This window comes from Erpetoichthys calabaricus, chromosome 14, assembly GCF_900747795.2.
Source record: "Erpetoichthys calabaricus chromosome 14, fErpCal1.3, whole genome shotgun sequence".
NCBI classification, from domain to species: Eukaryota; Metazoa; Chordata; class Cladistia; order Polypteriformes; family Polypteridae; genus Erpetoichthys; species Erpetoichthys calabaricus.
This window is the reverse complement of record NC_041407.2, coordinates 21,055,569-21,076,361: the sequence shown is the minus strand read 5'-3', so window position 1 is coordinate 21,076,361 and position 20,793 is coordinate 21,055,569. Positions and strand designations below refer to the sequence as shown.

At 41.9% G+C, this 20,793-nt stretch overlaps 2 protein-coding genes across 3 annotated transcripts in view; one reads left to right on the top strand and one right to left on the bottom strand.

The window, feature by feature from the left end:
* Positions 1–3,811, top strand: part of nup85 (nucleoporin 85) — a 40,959-nt gene extending 37,148 nt beyond the window's left edge. For both annotated transcript variants that reach the window (XM_028818627.2, XM_028818626.2), the window contains exon 19: positions 3,610–3,811. In XM_028818627.2, the coding sequence (XP_028674460.1) occupies positions 3,610–3,711 (102 nt within the window). In that variant the 3' untranslated portion in view covers positions 3,712–3,811. The remainder of the gene's footprint in view (positions 1–3,609) is intronic.
* A 2,886-nt stretch (positions 3,812–6,697) lies between these two features.
* The window catches only part of gga3a (golgi associated, gamma adaptin ear containing, ARF binding protein 3a), a 41,277-nt gene continuing 27,181 nt past the window's right edge, over positions 6,698–20,793 (bottom strand). The window contains exons 13-18 of the mRNA XM_051936291.1: positions 19,451–19,644; positions 16,000–16,247; positions 11,681–11,850; positions 10,228–10,338; positions 7,564–7,744; positions 6,698–6,975 (exon numbers count right to left, since the gene is read on the bottom strand). Coding sequence (XP_051792251.1) covers positions 7,634–7,744; positions 10,228–10,338; positions 11,681–11,850; positions 16,000–16,247; positions 19,451–19,644 — 834 coding nt within the window. The 3' untranslated portion in view covers positions 6,698–6,975; positions 7,564–7,633. The remainder of the gene's footprint in view (positions 6,976–7,563; positions 7,745–10,227; positions 10,339–11,680; positions 11,851–15,999; positions 16,248–19,450; positions 19,645–20,793) is intronic.

Below are 20,793 nucleotides of genomic sequence, written 5' to 3'. Positions count from 1 at the left end.
ATTTTCTTTCACATTTAAAATAACGGGAAATTAATTTCTGATTTGTTGTTTTCCAACCCGTATTTCAGTAAAAGATTCAAATTGAATCGGATGACTGTACGTACACACACACACAGTCATCTTTTTTGTGTTCATTTATTCATGTTCTATATAAACAAACCATATGTACATGTGTATATGTAATATTTTATATATGTGTATATTTATTTGTTTTAGGGCTGTCACGTTGAATGTCACTATTCAAGCATAATTCAGATTTATTCAAACCTATATATTTAAGATACCGTATATATATTCGTGTTTAGGTTCTCCTGCGGATAAGTCAGGGCTTGACTTTACCGTATAATTTCCGGTATTTTATAATGTCAGTCGTATAAGTCGAATGCGGAAAACTCCTGCTATTGGTCCAAGAGATTATGATATGCGAACACCCACCTGAGAGAGTAACCACGGAGCACACGGCCTACATGACCACACGGTAACACCCAAACTATTCTGAAGTGACGTTTGCACAGTTTTGTGTTTTTTGTGTCTCACACCCTCATACACTTTTATCGTAAGAGCATCCCTTATCTACGATGGAGCATTCAATCAGAAGAAAATATGAAGCTGGTTTTAAATTAAACGTCGTTAAAGTGGTGAAAGAAATTGGTAACTGCACTGCTGCAACAAAATTCTACATACAGTGGTGTGAAAAACTATTTGCCCCCTTCCTGATTTCTTATTCTTTTGCATGTTTGTCACACAAAATGTTTCTGATCATCAAACAAATTTAACCATTAGTCAAATATAACACAAGTAAACACAAAATGCAGTTTGTAAATGATGGTTTTTATTATTTAGGGAGAGAAAAAATCCAAACCTACATGGCCCTGTGTGAAAAAGTAATTGCCCCCTTGTTAAAAAATAACCTAACTGTGGTGTATCACACCTGAGTTCAATTTCCGTAGCCACCCCCAGGCCTGATTACTGCCACACCTGTTTCAATCAAGAAATCACTTAAATAGGAGCTGCCTGACACAGAGAAGTAGACCAAAAGCACCTCAAAAGCTAGACATCATGCCAAGATCCAAAGAAATTCAGGAACAAATGAGAACAGAAGTAATTGAGATCTATCAGTCTGGTAAAGGTTATAAAGCCATTTCTAAAGCTTTGGGACTCCAGCGAACCACAGTGAGAGCCATTATCCACAAATGGCAAAAACATGGAACAGTGGTGAACCTTCCCAGGAGTGGCCGGCCGACCAAAATTACCCCAAGAGCGCAGAGACGACTCATCCGAGAGGTCACAAAAGACCCCAGGACAACGTCTAAAGAACTGCAGGCCTCACTTGCCTCAATTAAGGTCAGTGTTCACGACTCCACCATAAGAAAGAGACTGGGCAAAAACGGCCTGCATGGCAGATTTCCAAGACGCAAACCACTGTTAAGCAAAAAGAACATTAGGGCTCGTCTCAATTTTGCTAAGAAACATCTCAATGATTGCCAAGACTTTTGGGAAAATACCTTGTGGACTTATGAGTCAAAAGTTGAACTTTTTGGAAGGCAAATGTCCCGTTACATCTGGCGTAAAAGGAACACAGCATTTCAGAAAAAGAACATCATACCAACAGTAAAATATGGTGGTGGTAGTGTGTTGGTCTGGGGTTGTTTTGCTGCTTCAGGACCTGGAAGGCTTGCTGTGATAGATGGAACCATGAATTCTACTGTCTACCAAAAAATCCTGAAGGAGAATGTCCGGCCATCTGTTCGTCAACTCAAGCTGAAGCGATCTTGGGTGCTGCAACAGGACAGTGACCCAAAACACACCAGCAAATCCACCTCTGAATGGCTGAAGAAAAACAAAATGAAGACTTTGGAGTGGCCTAGTCAAAGTCCTGACCTGAATCCAATTGAGATGCTATGGCATGACCTTAAAAAGGCGGTTCATGCTAGAAAACCCTCAAATAAAGCTGAATTACAACAATTTTGCAAAGATGAGTGGGCCAAAATTCCTCCAGAGCGCTGTAAAAGACTCATTGCAAGTTATCGCAAACGCTTGATTGCAGTTATTGCTGCTAAGGGTGGCCCAACCAGTTATTAGGTTCAGGGGGCAATTACTTTTTCACACAGGGCCATGTAGGTTTGGATTTTTTTTCTCCCTAAATAATAAAAACCACCATTTACAAACTGCATTTTGTGTTTACTTGTGTTATATTTGACTAATGGTTAAATGTGTTTGATGATCAGAAACATTTTGTGTGACAAACATGCAAAAGAATAAGAAATCAGGAAGGGGGCAAATAGTTTTTCACACCACTGTATCTGAGAAACTGGTGCGAGATTGGAGGAGGCAGGAAGATGTGAAAAAAAAATTTAAGTCGCATTTTTGAATGGGCGTATAAGTTGGGGTCTGATTTTTATGATCTTATACGCAAAAATATATGGTCATATAATTCAGATTTATTTAAAAAGGTCTTATTCAAAGGAAAAAGCTAACATTCAATAGTAGAATGGTTGTTTGTTGTAACCACACTAATTCTGGCATTTATTCCAGATGTGCTGTGTGAAGCTGCAGTATTTTTTAGATGTTTTTGCACTTCCACGATCAGCCATTTTGAAATTTTTGAATGGTTAGCTTGTTGTCTTTATTAGTAAAACTTAAAGCTAGAACCATTCACAATCTTTTTTTGATCCCACACTTTTCTGGTGCCCTGAGAATCTGATTCTGTCCCATTCACTCTTAAACCTGAGAGTCACGGTCTTACTAACTGGCTTGTACTTCACGTGATCCTTGTCAGGACAGCAAGCCATAAAAGCAGCCATGAAAAGGAGCTTCAACCCTTATGAGCCACATGTGCTGGCACCACGCTCTGCTATAATATTAATTTTAACGTATTTAAAAAAAGTGGTCTGCCTCTGCAGGTCATAAAAATCTGCTACAGGGTTACATGGGTCTTGTAGCCGTCCACTGGGGTCCGTGCGCTGCACACATGTTGTGATGTGCCAGAGTATCGCTAAGAGCTTTTTATGTATTTATTTTTGGCTGCTGGTGTTTGTTCTCGATGTGCAACCGTTACTTTAAACTACTAAATACTTTATTAAAATAGTATTTTAAAAAAAAGCACAAACGCACGCACATATGTAATGCCCAAAATCGTCAACCTAATTTTGAATATATATTTGGAAATTGTACTTCCTTTTTGTCTGACAGCACTCATAATAGCCGGGCACACCACCTGCTAGCTTGTGTGTGGAGTTAGGCGGCTGATCAATTTTGAGCATTCTGGGATTTCCGTGTGAAGTCCCAACAGTGATATGTACTGGCAGAAGTAAGTGTCTGGGAAATGTACAATATTCAGATGATTGTTTTCCTCAGATCTACTTTATTTGTTATTTGTGTTTTTATTAGACATTGACTGTATCTGGTCATATAGTTTGTCTGCTTTTATGAAAAACCACTAAATATTACCTGGTGGTATCTCATGTACATTCAAACATAAACACAGCCTCTGATGTCTGTATGAGAACCCGCATATCTACTGTGTGCCAAAGTTGCTTGCACTGTAATTTATTTTAACAAGACACTTGTGTTAGTCAACTTCTGATTTTTTTTATTTTATTTTTTTAGGAAGATGACATTGAGCTCACTAAAGTAGAGCTTCTGCGTCTGGCACTTGCACGAAATCTGGCATCAGCCATTGTCCAGGAGGGTTCAGTAAATGCTTTTTAGATACGACCACTGGTGTGTTTTCTATCTTTATAAGCCTGTACATAAGCCAAGTTTGTCATTCTTTTTTTATGTCTACAGCAATAAATGTATTATTTGCAATAATATTTGTATTTTTTTCTTATAGCTTATAACTCTCTTTAGGGAGTACAAGGTCATCAGAAGGTTAAGTAGCATTGCCAAGAATCAAAGAGCAGGTTCTCAGTTTTATAAAAAAAAAAACAAAAACGGATTGTTGTTGGGCTTTAAAACTGACTTGAAGGAGAGCATCAAATGTGTATAAACGGCGACAGGTGTAGGGCACCTAAACCACCTGACACTGAGGGTCCGACGTTTGTGAGTAGACCTGCTGTTCATTTCCAGCCTATACATTCAATTAGAATGTCAGTAACCTCACCAGCACATCTCAGTTTGTCTTCAATACTCTGGTAGTAATTTTTAGGTACATTCACGTGTAATATGGACAGCACCTACTGTGGTAGCCATGATCGTCTGTCTGTATGAAACAGCTCGGCTCCCAATGAACTGATTCATTTACTCTTCAAGAAACCTTGAAGGGAAAGTTTCGTTTTCACTGAGCTATCTTAACATTTTAAAATTTCCAATTGAAAAGCTTTGGTGAATTTGCAAAGTCGGCTCTCTTAAAACAGGGCAATGTTCTGTGTAACCAAAACTACAAATTAATTCACTTTGTTGTTTTACCTTGAGAGGGGTTACTTCATCATTTATGTTTTTAAGTTTATATTACTTTTAATCGTTTGACAGCTCGCACTGATAGTACAACACTGAAACGCCTGCAGTTGTGTGTGCTGATACAAAGACTCCTCGGGGCGGAGCCAGGATGGGGCGGGGCCAGATGGAGGTGGGGTTATTACTATATAAGGAAGGTATAACATTAGGTGCATGTTTAATATTTAATTTCTCTAATGATGATATTCTTTGTTGATTCAGTACAGCAGTAATGATGTGTATTTACCTTCCCTCACTGTCCCAGAGTGCAGCAGTAGGTCTCATTATGTCTGTTTGCTGTGGCTGTGTGACCTTCTTGTGCAAACCTGTCATGGACGCTCGTTTCTTTTGCTCTTTGAAAAACAAAGTGGGTAAGTGACATGATGTTCATGTCTGTAAGAGTTGTTTTTATTTTTTTACATCACTTATGTAGGAACATATGAAAGGTAGTTTGGCGACAGTTTGTATACTACAGCAGCTAAACCTCTACTTTGTATTTCAATGAAATGAAAAACCATCTCACGGCTACAAGAACTAAAGGCTCTAAAGGGCAAATCTGGTATTTGTCTGACACTGTAATTGATCGTTAAAGCACCACAATGATCCGTTATCTATCCTGTTCAGATGGAGTCATCAATTTTAGTTTGAGACTTCAGCTGAGATTTTAAATCTTCATCAGGGATACTTTGGAAAAAATGTATAGTGGAACCTTGGGTCACAAACGTCTCAGAACACGTACAAATCGGATTACGACCAAAATGTTTGCCAAACTTTTGCATCTGTTCATGACCAACACACTCGGGTGACGAACAAGCCAGTTTCCCTTCCGGTTCGTACGCGCCAGTGATCTCCGCACGTGTTCAGTCTCTCTCTGTGCAGTACATTGTTTTCGGTCAGACGTGCCTCGTGCAGAGGGACTCCCTCAAAACTGTAACCTCCTCTCCACCCAGCTTCCTGCTCACTTCCTTCATGCCAGAACTCGACTCATGCAAGGTTAGTTTTCTTGGTTGTTTATGGTTAGTTTTTGTATAAATTAAGGAATTTTCAAATTTTCATTTATTTTCCTGTGCTTAAAACTTAGTGTTTACAGTGAGCGGTTCGTAAGGCTGTAGCGTGAACTTCTGCAATGTTAGTTTTCTCTGTTCAAGGTTTTCTCAGTGTTATTCAATGTTTTTAGATTTAGTTTACTATTACACTGTGCATTCTATGGTATAATTAACTATATTTGTGCTTAACAATCTTTAAAAAAAAAATATTTACATACAGCTCGTACGGTCCGGAACAGATTAATTGTATTTACATACAATCCTATGGGGGGAAATTGCCTCAGGTCACGACCAAATCGGGTTGCCACCAGAGTTTTGGAATGAATTACGGTTGTGACCCGAGGTTCCACTGTATGTTTAAGAAATGTGAACTACAATTAGCCACAGACCCTCCACGTCAAACGACTACTGCGAACAGCACAGGCATCTTTACAGAGCTTTAGTTAGAATGGGCTGTCTATAAAGGCAACTTCAGCTGGCCGATTCTATAAAATGGTACTAAAACACGTTTGATGTACACTATTAGTACTTGTCACTACACTCTATTGTCACTGTTCTTTTTGAATGTGACTCACATATTTTTGTAGCAGTAATAAACAAGAAACTAGAAAAGGTCAAAAGCTCCCACTGTCTGGACTCACCTGAGTTGACGTTACCCCCCCGTGGCCGCTCACTTCTTGTTACTTTTTACTGCAAGTCTCTTATGCAGCAAGACCAGAAGGTGTTCACCATCTTCATTTTTTTCAGTATATCTTGTCTCTGAAATTCACAAACGTCTTTCTGGATACATTTTTGCTTAAAAAAGAAAAGTTCTACTGGCCCACACATTGCATGTTAATTGAGAAATAATCGTACTGACCTGAAGTGTTGCTCTCCACGTTGTATTCTCTCTTGACAGTTTTTACTACTGGATGTCATTTTAACCACAATATAAACCCAACTTTTTTCACAATCTCGTTAAAAGTTGCCATCGCAGTACTTCTGAAAGCTCATAAACCTGTAAATGTAAGGCCAACCAGTTGCTGCCTTGGAGAGGAAATTCAGGATAAACTCACCGTATTTGAAAAATGTGTTCCAGTTTGTCTGAATTTTAAAACAAAGCTTTTAAGTTGTCATGTAGCTGAAGCCATATTTATATTTATATTTATTGTTGAACTGCACTTCACACACCATACAGGAACAGATCAAAAAAACCCACCTTCAGTACACCACCGTACAGAGCAGAATTCAAGTTTTATTAAACACGTCACAGTGCTGACAGAAGAAAGCTCCTGAAACACGTCGCCATAATTTACAGATGGATTTGTGAGCACAAAACCATAACACAAGAAAAAAAAAAATCAATTTAACCAGTAAAAAAAAAATGGCTGGTGGTCCGGGGCAACCCAGTTACTGTCCAGTGGCCTCTAAGGACGCTTTTCGTCTTGTTTGAATGTTAAATTTCCTGACCTGTTCTTGGTGTCTGTTAAACTTTTCCGAAATACGTTCTTCACTTTCTATTACATTCATACAGAGGGAAATGTAAACAATGTCAGTATGATGCAAAAATCACAAATAAATAAATAAATAAATACTGTCATCCCAGCTGGAGCAAGCGGCCTGCAGTACTTCACTTAAAACCCAGTTCTTTTCAACGACTGTAGCGCTTGGAAAAACAGTTTAGGTGTCGATGGCAATAAGGCAGCCGGCTATGTATTTTAATTTGGCTCCTTTCTCTAAACTGGAAATTTAAATCTCTCCACTCGTGCGCAGCATTCCAATAAAATACACCTGCGGCTACCTGGCTTGTGTCACCTCATTCTTGTAACAATGGATTGAGGAAACTGAGCAAGTACAGGGACGTTAAAAAGCTGCAGTGCTCCGGCTTTGGCGGCACCGTCACTGGTGCTGAAGAGGTGGCGGCGGTCCTGGCACCAGACCCTTGCAAACTAGTTTGTGTACAAAGAGGCAATAACATTATTCTTCAGGAATGTTTTGCACTAATTTCTTCCTTGAATCACAAAAAAAAAGGAAATAAAAAGTCCAGAAGCAAATGGATGAGACACTTTTTTTTTTTTCCTGTTTTAAAATGCAATAGCACTTGCCTATTAAATGAAACATTCATTATGGAGGGGCTCCTGGCTCAGTCACATGGGGGTCCATTGATGCTGCTATAGACTCCCCCAGTTCTCTGCTGATGGGAACTTGTCCACCTCCCCTACTTCGTCACATTGCTGCTCCCCGAGCATAAAGGTCAGCTTGTAGCGCAACCGAACTCGTTCCTGCAGAAACATACAACATCAAACATTCAAGGCATATTTTTTAAATATTAAAATATTTTTTCAAATGTTATTTACCCTATGTAGTTGAGAAAAAACGTTTAATCTCATGTTTTCATGCAGAATGAGAGAAAAATGTTTGATATAATCAAACGTATTAGCAACCCATGTTGTACAATGGCAAACGACGTGAAAACATTCATGGAAAAGGAACAAAAATGCAAACCTTACTAATGTCACATAATCTTTAACGGAGTCCATCCATCCATTTTCCAACCCGCTGAATCCAAACACAGGGTCACGGGGGGCTGCTGGAGCCAATCCCAGCCAACACAGGGCACAAGGCAGGAACCAATCCCGGGCAGGGTGCCAACCCACCGCAGGACACACACAAACACACCAAGCACACACTAGGGCCAATTTAGAATCGCCAATCCACCTAACCTGCATGTCTTTGGACTGTGGGAGGAAACCGGAGCGCCCGGAGGAAACCCACGCAGACACGGGGAGAACATGCAAACTCCACGCAGGGAGGACCCGGGAAGCGAACCCAGGTCCCCAGATCTCCCAACTGCGAGGCAGCAGCGCTACCCACTGTGCCACCGTGCCGCCCTTAACGGAGTCATATGTACAAAATGCTAAAATATTATGAACCAGTAATGGCGTACTGCACGTTGAATACACTTGACTTATCGTTTTCATCATCTTCCTCTGTACATTTACCATTCGTTTGCTCAGAGGTTGATGCGCTTGCTGTTTCATGAGCAGCTCTTCTTCTTTTCTCCACCCTAGCGGCCCGCTTCTTCTCTTCTTTCTTCAACATCTTTTCGCGTTAAAACCGTTTAAGTCAGTGTTTGTGTTGCAATTACTTAGTACGTTTTCTTTAATTTTTCACTTGAGCTGACACTTAAGTCTTCAATCTGCCACAAGAATGATTTAAGTTATGAAGAGGTTGGGGAACAGACGGCAAATGTGGTAGGAATGAGAACAGCGCCCGTATACACATGCGCCACATGGCCGCCCTGCTGCAGAGAGTTGATTGTACAATAAAATAATAAGACCTTGGAGGTCAATCATCACCCTGAACGCGGATAGTAGACGTCTCGTAGTATATGTGTACCAAATTTCAGGTCAATAGGTCGAACGGTTTGCGAGCTACAGGTGATTTAAAATCCTGGACAGACAAACGGACAGCCACGGTATAACGTATTATATAAGAAGATAGTTAACTTCGGGGAAAAATCAGCGTAGACCATAAACAGAGTGAAGATGCGTTCCCATAACACCATTGACGCAGGCTCTGGGTAGGAGCTGAAAGAATGAAATTGTACTTACAAATGGCTGAAACGAGTGTCCAGTGCAGGGTTGTTGGGACAAACCGAGAAGATGGCAGGACAGTAGAAGGTCAGAGTAGAAGCACTGCTCCTCTGCCTCTAGTTGAGGTACAGCAGCTTGGGCATGCAGTCAGAATGCCCCCTTTGGTGCCTGCCATGAAAAGCATTCAAGAGATGCCCACTGGGAGAAGATGCTGGAGGGCACATCGCTCTCTGGGAATTTACCACGAGGAGTCGGAAGGCCATCTTAGTGTGTTGCTACCGTAGGATAAGTTAAAGGAAGACTATGAGTAAGTGTTGTTTACTACAAAGGTTGTTCTGATTTATTAAGGTGAGAGTCATGTACTGTGACACAATAAAAGTTCTGACAGATCTCTAACCTTATTGTGGTGTCTTCTATTGTCACTAAAATGTTACAGTAGAGAAGTGAACATTCTGTTTTGCTAATCTTCACAACACCAGACTTTATACTCCTCTGCAGCATCCTAGAACAGCGGTTTTTGAGCTGTGAACCCAGTTGAAGTATGAAGGCCTTAGTAAAGATGGAGTAGGGTGGTGGAGGTGCAGTGATGAACAGTGAACGACGCAGAGCGGCAGTTGGGAATGACCGCGGAAAATACACGGCTTGACCGATTCTTGTAGAAAAAAAAATTCTACAGACCAGCAGTTGGGAAACACTACCCTACAATACTGAATTTATGTCAAGGCAATTGTAAAATAAAAACATGCATTTTGCCGCGGGCATTGCACTTAACCAGCCTGATTTTCACATCACTATAATGATTGTAGATGAAGAAAGGGAAGAGCACTAGCGGTTTCTGTTAATGAATTCTGCAAAAACCTTCTAGAAAACGTCTCCCAGTTATCCTTTTGACGCACATAATACCTTGTGAGACGTGCTGGAATCATGGGAGCACACGCTAGTCAGGGCCTGCCTGATACATTAACCTTCCTCAGAGAGGCTACTTAGGCAATTTTCTGATGTTTGAGATTTGGCACAGAAACACGTAGGACTTTATACTCTGACTCTGTACAGGTGTGACTATGCACAGGGTTTTTCAGATGGGGGGCTTCATCTACCACTTAGTTCCTAATTTAGTCATGGTCCTGGTGACACCTGTAAGAACTACACCATAAATTCAAAACACTTACCTTAGTTGGATTAGCCAGGAGCATAATTTGTGTAATGGCCGCTGGTGGGAGAACTGGGTTGAAGGATGCCAATTCTGTCCCAGAAGGAGGCTGCAATTTGACTTTCATGGACTGTTGAAAAAAAAACAAAAATGGTAACAACTGTTACAAACACATTACAGAATTGGGAGAGGGGGCGGGAAGAAAGGTTCTATTAACCCAATACTTTAGTTTACAAGGATTTTAATGTAAAGACTTCCATCCATTATCCAACCCGCTGAATCCGATCACAGGGTCACGGGGGTCTGCTGGAGCCAATCCCAGCCAACACAGGGCACAAGGCAGGAACCAATCCCGGGCAGGGTGCCAACCCACTGCAGATGTAAAGACTTTGTAGTACAAATTTAAATATTTCACAACTAATTACATTGCAGAGTCATGTTTTGATGGAGTCGATGCTGGCCCTGTAATTGTGTGTGTGTGTGTGTGAATGAGGCATTGTTCTTACACTACATGTGGACACCCCTCCAAATTATTAAATTCCAGTGTTTCAGCCATGTCCACTGTTAACATCGACAAACATTGGTACCAGAGTGGGTTGTACTAAAACAGCTCAGTGATTTTAAACATTGCACTATCATAGGATGCCACCTTTGCCAGAAGTCAGTATGTGAATGTTCTGCTCTGCCCCAGTTAACTGTCAGTGCTATTATTGTGAAGCAGAGCATCAACAGCTCAGCCATGAAGTGGCAGACCCCACAAACTCAGACAGCTTGTAAAAAATCGCCAGTCTTGTGTGGCATCACTCACAACTGAGTTCCAAACTGCCTCTGGAAGCAACATCAGCCCAAGAATTGTTAAGGAAATGGGCTTCCATGGCCAAGCAGCCACTCGCAAGTCTAAAATCACAAGCCACCAAGCATCGGCTGGAGAGGTGTAAAGCATGCCGCCATTGGACTTTGCTATCTGCCTGTCTGATAGGTGAATCTGTGTTTGGTGGTTGCCAGGAGAACCCTACCTTCTGGATTGCACCACTATAAAGTTTGATGGTCTGGGGCTGTTTTTCTGTTTGGCCAATGACTGCTCACAAACCCAGGCCCATAATGACATGGAGGACCTCGAGTGGCCTGCACTGACCCTTGACCTCAACCATAGTGAACACCCCTGGCATGAACCGGATCTCTGAGTGTGGGCCCGATCTTCATGAGCAATCAACCTCAGTAACTGAGCACACAAACACACTCTGGGAGAATGGAGCAGGGCCCTGGTCTGGAAAGGGTATGTCCAACGAGCCTACATACCCTAGCTGGGACGTGTCCATAAACGTTTGGCCATATTTTATAAATGTATTGTTACATACAATTAAAAACAATTCACATCAGTATTGTCTCTCTTATTTATTTGCACACTGCTGCATGAACTGAGCCAAAAGTCTGCATTTTTGATAAACTTCTTGTGTTTACGACCCACTTACCTTGGGCACAGCCGCTTGCAGGACAACATTTCTAACTGGTAGAGGGGCAGTGTTGAGCATGGAGACGACGATTACCAGCACATCAGGTCTGCCTGGCGGGCAATCTTTGGCAAAGTGGAACAAAACTCGCACGCCATTTTTGTCATAGGCAGTCACAGGAAGAACTTTGCCTAAGGACAACAGAAAATATTTTATTAGCTGAGCACAGAAGGATCTAAACAAACACAATCTTCTTATTTTAAGACTCGGGTATTATGCATTCCACCATTTCTGCAGCGTCCAACTTGTGTAAAGTTTCACGTAATGGCATGAAATCATTCAATTATATCATTTCTTATTAAAAAAAAACAAAACTTTTTATGCTTAAGATTCCCGATCACCCAGCAAACTCGGTTACTGAGTAGACATTTAGTGTCATACAGGGGTGGGCAATAGTAGGGTTACAGTTGTGAGTGTGTGAAACACACCCCTCTTTTAGGTAACCGGAGTACTTACACACAAGATTTGGACCCGAGTGCGCTGTGCCACTGGCAAATTCTTTTGCGTTAATGAAGCCATTGTAATAATCATCACCTGCATGTCATTTTCCAGACAGACAATTGTTATAATCGTCACCCAGCTCTCCCCATGACCTTCTGACTTATTGGTCTCATCAGCTAACTGTTCTTTGTAGTTCAAAATTAAATCAAATTTTCTTACTACACAATTTCTAATTTTTGGGGGGGATGTCATCTGAAAGTGAAAACCAATGGAGATGAACTCAAAATGATGGATGGATTTTCTGTCCTGAAATTCAATGCAACACAAGCTGCTTTGTCCCACCTAACATGTACAGGAAAGATGCGATGGACTTGTGCTGGCAATAAGCAGCTACTTCTGTTCTGTAAAATGAGAGACAAGTGGAACCATTTAAAGAGTTATGAAAGGAACTTCCTGGCTTCGACAGCAGACGTCTACGCATTTTATTAGAGCTAATTGATCGTTTCTGTACACTGACCTGACAGCGCTGCCAAAACATCTTAGCAGTGCTTTTAAAAGCTGGAAAAGGCCGATTCATTTTGCTCCTGGATATCTCTAAGTGCAAGACAGGTAAGAAAATGGACAAGGGATTTGAATACTGGGCGAGATTTGTACTTCACTTTAGATCGTATTTTAATTCAAAATCCAGCCAACCGATTTCTAACCTGCTAATTCAGTTGGGGATTCTGTAGAGCTGACATCTGCCCCAGCAGCACAGGCAGGCCATCACTCACTTAAAACCAGTTTAGTTCTGAAATGTGGGAGCAAAACCCACCCAGACATGAAGGGCACAAACTCATTTCTTATATGCAGTACAGGACTCTGGCGCTGCCATGCTAACCACTAGACAAATAGGCCACACAACAAAAATACTTTATTAAAAATACAACTAATGCATATAATTCATAATTCAATCATTGGATGACAGATCATTTTTTTACAGCTCAATCCTGATAAAACTGAAATCTTATTAGTTGGTACCAAATCTGTCCTCTCTACCTTTCAAGCGCTAAAAATTGACGTTGATGGGATCCTGGTTGAACCCTCAGCTTCAGTCTATAATTTAGGTGTCATCTTTGATCAGCTTCTTACTTTCCAACCACACATTGGCTCAATAGTACAGACGGACCCCCCACACACGTCTCGTTAACATCGCTCATCTGCATACTTTCCTTAGTGTGAAGGATACTGAAACACTCACTCACTGCACCTAAATACAGGTTAGTAACTATGGGGGGCAGAGCTTTCAGTGTGGTGGCCCCTAACATTTAGAAAGATCTTCCTCTCAGGAAAAATCTATTATTCATTTCAAACTGTTAAAAACACGTCTCTTCAATGAGTAATATTCATGTTCTTGTACGTAATTTCTATTGTTAATGTGTTTATTGATTTGTAAAAGTGTCTTTGAGTGTATGAAATGCTACATGAATAAAACATTATTATTATTATTATGACGTTTTAGAAGGCTAAAGAAAAGGCGTATGATGAGATGTATGAGAGGTTGGACACAAAGGAGGGAGAAAAGGACCGGTGGGCTACAGAGGGGCTGAGCTGGGAAAGATGTGCAGCAGGTTAGGGTGATAAAGGATAAAGATGGAAACGTACTCACAAGCGAGGAGAGTGCTTTGAGCAGATGGAAAGAGAACTTTGAGAGGCTGATGAATGAAGAGAATGAGAGAGGGAAGAGGTTGGATGATGAGGAGATAGTGAATCAGGAAGTGCAACGGATTATCAAGGAGGAAGTATAAGGACAGCTATGAAGAGGATGAAGAATGGAAAGGCCATTGGTCCAGATGACATACCTATGGAAGTATGGAGGTGTTTAGGAGAGATGGCAGTGGAGTTTTTAACCAGATTGTTTAATAGAATCTTGGAAAGTGCACATCTCTTCAATGAGTATTATTCATGTTCTTGTACGTAATTTCTATTGTTAATGTGTTTCTTGAATTGTAAAAGTGTCTTTGTCCTCGCTTGTGAGTCCATTTCCATCTTTATCCTTTATCACCCTAACCTGCTGCACATCTTTCCCAGCTCAGCCCCTCTATAGCCCACCGGTCCTTTTCTCCCTCCTTAGTGTCCAAGGATGCCTGAGAAGTGGAGAAGAAGTGTGCTGGTGCCGATATTTAAGAATAAGGGGATGTGCAGGACTGCAGTAACTACAGGGGGATAAAATTGATGAGCCACAGCATGAAGTTATGGGAAAGAGTAGTGGAAGCTCGGTTAAGAAGTGAGGTGATGATTAGTGAGCAGCAGTATGGTTTCATGCCAAGAAAGAGCACCATAGATGCAATGTTTGCTCTGAGGATGTTGATGGAGAAGTTTAGAGAAGGCCAGAAGGAGTCGCATTGCATCTTTGTGGACCTGGAGAAAGCATATGACAGGGTGCCTCGAGAGGAGCTGTGGTATTGTATGAGGAAGTCGGGAGTGGCAGAGAAGTACGTAAGAGTTGTACAGGATATGTACGAGGGAAGTGTGGCAGTGGTGAGGTCTGCGGTAGGAGTGACGGATGCATTCAACGTGGTGGTGGGATTACATCAGGGATCGGCTCTGAGCCCTTTCATATTTGCAATGGTAATGGGCAGGTTGACAGACGAGATTAGACAGGAGTCCCTGTGGACTATGATGTTTGCTGATGACATTGTGATCTGTAGCGACAGTAGGGAGCAGGTTGAGGAGACCCTGGAGAGGTGGAGATATGCTCTAGAGAGGAGAGGAATGAAGGTCAGTAGATCTACCAAGACAGAATACATGTGTGTAAATGAGAGGGAGGTCAGTGGAATGGTGAGGATGCAGGGAGTAGAGCTGAGTGAAGGTGGATTGAGTTTAAATACTTGGGATTAACATTACAGAGTAATGGGGATTGTGGAAGAGAAGTGAAAAAGAGAGTGCAGGCAGGGTGGAGTGGGTGGAGAAGAGTGTCAGGAGTGATTTGTGATAGACGGGTATCAGCAAGAGTGAAAGGGAAGGTCTACAGGACGGTAGTGAGACCAGCTATGTTATATGGGTTGGAGACGGTGGCACTGACCAGAAAGCAGGAGACAGAGCTGGAGGTGGCAGAGTTAAAGATGTTAAGATTTTCATTGGGTGTGACGAGGATGGAGAGGATTAGAAATGAGGACATTAGAGGGTCAGCTCAAGTTGGATGGTTGGGAGACAAAGTCAGAGAGGTGAGATTGCGTTGGTTTGGACACGTGCAGAGGAGAGATGCTGGGTATATTGGGAGAAGGATGCTAAGGTATGGAGCTGCCAGGGAAGAGGAAAAGAGGAAGACCTAAGAGAAGGTTTATGGGTGTGGTGAGAGAGGACATGCAGGTGATGGGTGTGACAGAGGAAGATACAGAGGACAGAAAGATATGGAAGTAGATGATCTGCGGTGGCAACCCCTAACGGGACCAGCCGAAAGAAGAAGAAGTAGAGAGTACCAACATGGGCCCTGAAAGGTGTTATGAGCATGTGTATCAAAAACAAGGAATTTCCCCTTTAACACACAATTGTCTGACTCTACTAAACAAGTGAAAATAAAAAGCAAGTCCAACTAAACTTCACTTTGTGGTTCATTGCATATTCAGTTATTTTTTGTATTCATTGAAAATATATAATCTGAGTAACCCTGTTAGTTAGGGTTTCTAACTGTGGTCAGACGTCTAAAGACATTCTAGGGATTGGCCCTCCATGGACACTGGAATGCCGTCCATTACCAGCACTTCAGTGTTGGCTGGTATGACGTTCTGTAAACTGTACTGCACACCGAGTAAAAGTCAACTGTCAAGGTAAACCCACTAAGAATTTAAGAAACTTACTGGGAGTTATAGACTCCAGAGGAACATGGACATTGGCCAGTGAAACTTCAGCCATCTTGGCAGGACTTCCTTGTGACGACAGGTGAACGGGTGAGGGATACTGGAAAAGTGGACTTCCAGGGGTGGAGGAAGAAGCCACCGTCTTTCTTACATCGTGGAAAATGAGAGGTGCCGCTACAGCACTGGAGCCAGAGATTGTACCATGGATGTCATTGAACAAAGACGCTGGATCTAGCTGGTCAGAGATTCTAAATCAGACATAAAATCAATATTAATACATTACTCATCCGAGTTTTGTGGACACATTAAACAGTAGCTGAGCAGCCAAATTTTATGTGACTACAGATGAATCGCACTATAGCACAAAAAGCTTTTTATACATCTTCAAATGTTGTCACCACTACTTTATGACTTAGTTGCTTCAAACTGACAAATTATAAATTAAGAACACTAAACGCTTTATGTGCACACTTCAGATATACAGAAGTACACAAATTTACTTCACAGGTGCCTAAACGCTCCTATTTCAATCCCGGGTCATGCAGACAATTCTCTGGAATTATGCTGTCACATGAGGTGGCAGGCAGTGTGTGACTGTACTTCAGCCCTCGTCAACCTGATCGATAAAAAAAGTGAAACAATCAATCGTGCGTGTTCTTGGTTTATTTACGGCGCTGTTGTGGAAGTCAACATGGTGCACAAATGAAACTGGAGAACTGACTGCACAGCGCATTTCACTGTGCTCATTATGCTCTAAGCAACACCTAAATCTTGAAATCTTTTCATTGAACTGCCGCCATTGACACTATTCATTGCTTACATGCAGTGTCTGCTTGTGCCACCCATAGAAAAGTTTAGTAATCATATGCTAAACATCGCTAGGAGTCATAATCTAAAAATGTAAAGACGTATGACGAACGGCTCACTCTACTTGCATGTCACTGTAACACACTGGCAGAACAAACCCCGACTGTAATGTGGCTCTGGCACCACAGAAAAACGGCTTTTTGTAAAATCGTTGGGTTTAGAACAGTGGTCTCAAACTCCAGGCCTGGAGGGTTTTCATTCTGACCCTTAACTAGTGACCAGTTTTTACTGCTAATTAACTCTTTTCCCTTTATTTTCACTGACTAGTTTTTTAAGATTTGTTCCTCTGAATTTCTTCATTTCTTTCCTTAGACGGCACCCAAACAGAAATGAAGAGTGACGAGAGTGAGCCAACAGAAGAGCAACTAAGTCAGGGCCTCCAGTTGCTTCATTAGGCACCGATTCTTATTGTTAATTAAACTCTTTCCTTAATTCCATGGCTTGTTGCTGCTCTCCTGGTGCATTAACAGACATTTCCGAAATTGTTGATTTTCTCTTTTCTAAGAGCTCTGTGGACCTGAGCAGACTGACATTCCTCAGACCTTCACCTTTCTTTATTTTCAGATACTGTATGATGGACACCAGTTGTTTTGGCTCATTTTGTATCTCGTTATTGTTTGGCTGCTAATCTAAGGAAATGGAAACAATTAAGATGTCTGAGTCTTCAAGAGAAGGTCAATGAAAATGAATTCAAAAAAGTTAATTAGCACCAAAAACAGGTCACTAATTAAGAAAAGGGTTAGGAATGAAAACCTGCAGCCACTAAAAGTTTTTTGAGACCCCTGGTTTAGAAGAACTTGGCTACAGGCACAAAAATTAATAATCCTACCAAAATGGAGACCTTAAACTGACAGGAAGGCACATTTACTGTAAACTGTAACAACTTAAAATGAATTTTAAAAATTACAAGTGCATGATGCCTACGACTCACTGACTCCACCAAATTCTTGGTCCTTTTCAGATGCTCTCCCATTTCCTTTGGCTGTAGTCACTGTTTTATTGAGGCTGTTTTCACTTCAGTAAGTGTGATGTTCGTTTAACTGGACAGAATGTACAAGGCAGACATGGCCAGACTAAGAGTTTTCCTTTTTTCTTTTCATAAGGGGTGTAGTTACGCAGTGTGTTTTGGGTTATTATTTTGTGGCAGAAGGAAACACTGGTCAGTTAAGTTTCAAGATGGCTTCTTTGTCTGAAATGTGTGGTAATCATAAGCTAATCACTGCAAGCTGTCATAATCCAAGACCTGACTGTAAAGAAGTACCTGCTTATACCGGCTGTGCGTCTTTGAAACACACTGTCAGAAGAAACGCTGATTGGACCTTTGACCTTGCACCGGGCCTGAGCAAACAGAAAAATGGCTGTGTGTGATATCATAGGGTTTAGAAGAACTTGGCTACTAACAAACGGAAATCACCGATTAAGACACATTTTCTATAAATACCCTGCTTAAAATAAAGTCAGGTCAGGTTGGGGAGCATGCACTGGTACAGCACGTTGCCGAACCCACTACAGGACAAAACAACTCGGGATCCCTGTTGGCAAGCCCCCAGGCAGACACGCAGTGCAGTCCCACCCTCCAGAAATGTCCCTCTATCTGCCACAGCCAGGTGATACGTGGGCGACCCCTTGGCCTGGTCCAGCCACTCAGGGAGCTGGATCACCCTCTGGGAAACGTGCCACATGGCCATAGTGCCGTAACTGACGCGCCCTCACAAGGCAGGTAATGTGCCTCATTTGGGACTCCATGAGCAACACAAAGTCAAACCAACGGTACCCAAGGATTTTCCGGAGAGACACAGCACTGAAGGAGTCCATCCTTCGTCTGAGGTCACTGGATAGCGTCCATGTCTCCTAACCATATAGCAAGACAGGCAGCACCAGGACTCTATAAACACGTGGACCTTCATCCTTTTGCAGAGATATCGGGAGTGCCATACACCCATTACCAGTGACCTCTCCCAATCCGTCTACTGACTTCATAGGAAGACTCACCAGAGACATGAATGTCACTGCCGAGGTAAGTAAACCTCTTGACAAGGTCGACACTCCCTCCGCAAACAGACACACTGCTGATGGCCGTGCCCAAGAGGTCACTAAAGGCCTGGATCTTGGTTTTTATCCACAAGCCCAGACACTCAGACTCCTCTCTCAAGAGCCTCGATCAGAGCCTCCATTGACTCCGTGAACATCACAGCATCGTCAACAAAGTCAAGATCCGTGAATCTTTCTTCACCAACAGATGCTCCACAGCCGCTGGACTCCACGACCCTGCCCAACACCCAATCCATGCAAGCATTGAAGAGAGTAGGAGCAGAACACACCGCTGACGAAATACCAGAATCAACTGGGAAAAACACGGAGGTTCGGCCTCCACTCTGCCCACCACTCACAGTACCACCTGTACACTGGTACCTGCTTAAAATGTTTTAGGCAATATACACGATAATTATTTTTAAAAACCACCCAAATTAAGCAATCTGGCAATAACCCAAGTTCACGCCATCTTACAGATGTCTTTTTGTGAATGGGTGTGGAGACGTGTACCAGGTTTGTTTTTTGAAGTTGCCGTGGCGGAGCTTTTTACCCTTTGGAGTCCCCTTGTTGAACTCTTCCGACAGCACTGTCTAAGGCTGGTGTCGATTGTCCAATTTCCTGAACTGGTGCTGGCATGCTGGCAACAGATGCATAACTTCCACAAGCTGTCCATGAAGCTGAACTTGATGAGGGTGCTGCCTTTGGCAAAGCTTGGCTGAGGAAGTCTAAATTGTTGTCTGATGTCTACCAAAAAAAAACAAACACAAAAAACTTAGCAGGGGACTTCTATCAGACTGAACTTCTGTACCGCCTAGGAATTCATTCACATGGCTGAGGCTCAGTCCACACTGACATGTATTCATTTGAAAATGCGGTTTTCATTTCAGAATTTTTCCACTCACAGCTTTTCTGTAGTACTAGGGTGTTGTATTGCAGTGAGAAGTCAAACAAAATGACCCCTGGCAGCATAACTGATCTTTATAGTTAGATGAAGAAGTTGTGGTTGAGTGGACAATTGTTATCCATAGTCTTCAATTACACTCTCAGATCAGAGCAATGTTGGGAACTCATCTACAAGAAGTCAAAGCTTTCCTCCCGTAAAGCATTTGGTGAGAAGTTAAGCAAAATGACCCCTCTTATTGACTAACTAGAAAGATTACAATATGCAGGCTTTCGAGGCAACTCAGGCCCCTTGTTCAGGCGAGATTAAGAAGGAGCCTCACAAGCCTGCATATTGTAATCTCTTGAGTTGCCCAATACAAGGGGTCATTTTGCTTGACTTCTCACTGCAATACTTTTCCACAAGTTTTTCCAATTGTGCACTCGCAGTTTGCCAGCCAAGGGTAATGCTGGCTTCTAAAGCACAAGCAAAGTAAACTGAAAGGCCAAAATAACAAAGAAAAATGTGCACCTGAAGAAAACACCAAACTTGACTTTGTTCTCTGTGCAGACAATGATGTACAAAGGCTTTTAAATGTTACAAACGAGTGTAAAGTAGAGAAAAATCTTGAAAAAATTAGAATGGAATTCCTGCCGAAATAAATACAACAAAAATATTTGTGCATTTCAAGGCTTAGACCATCAGCTGATACAGAGAAGTGACTCAGGAAAACTGGGTGCTGCTGGATAAAATGACAATCATACGTCAGAGTTTTCAAGAAAGCTCCGTTTCCTCCATCCACACTGCTACACAACGCCGAATGTTTTCAAACGTTTACAATTTAGAGAGTGTTTTTGAAACAGTTGTTTCTGTGTAGATGGAAGGCCAAAACCAATTACAGAAGGATGCATTTTCAAACTCATCGTGTTACTGGACTAGGCCTGAATATGATATTATAAATTTCTGATGTTCCAGGTAAATTATTCACCTTCTGAGCATGGACAAAACAACTC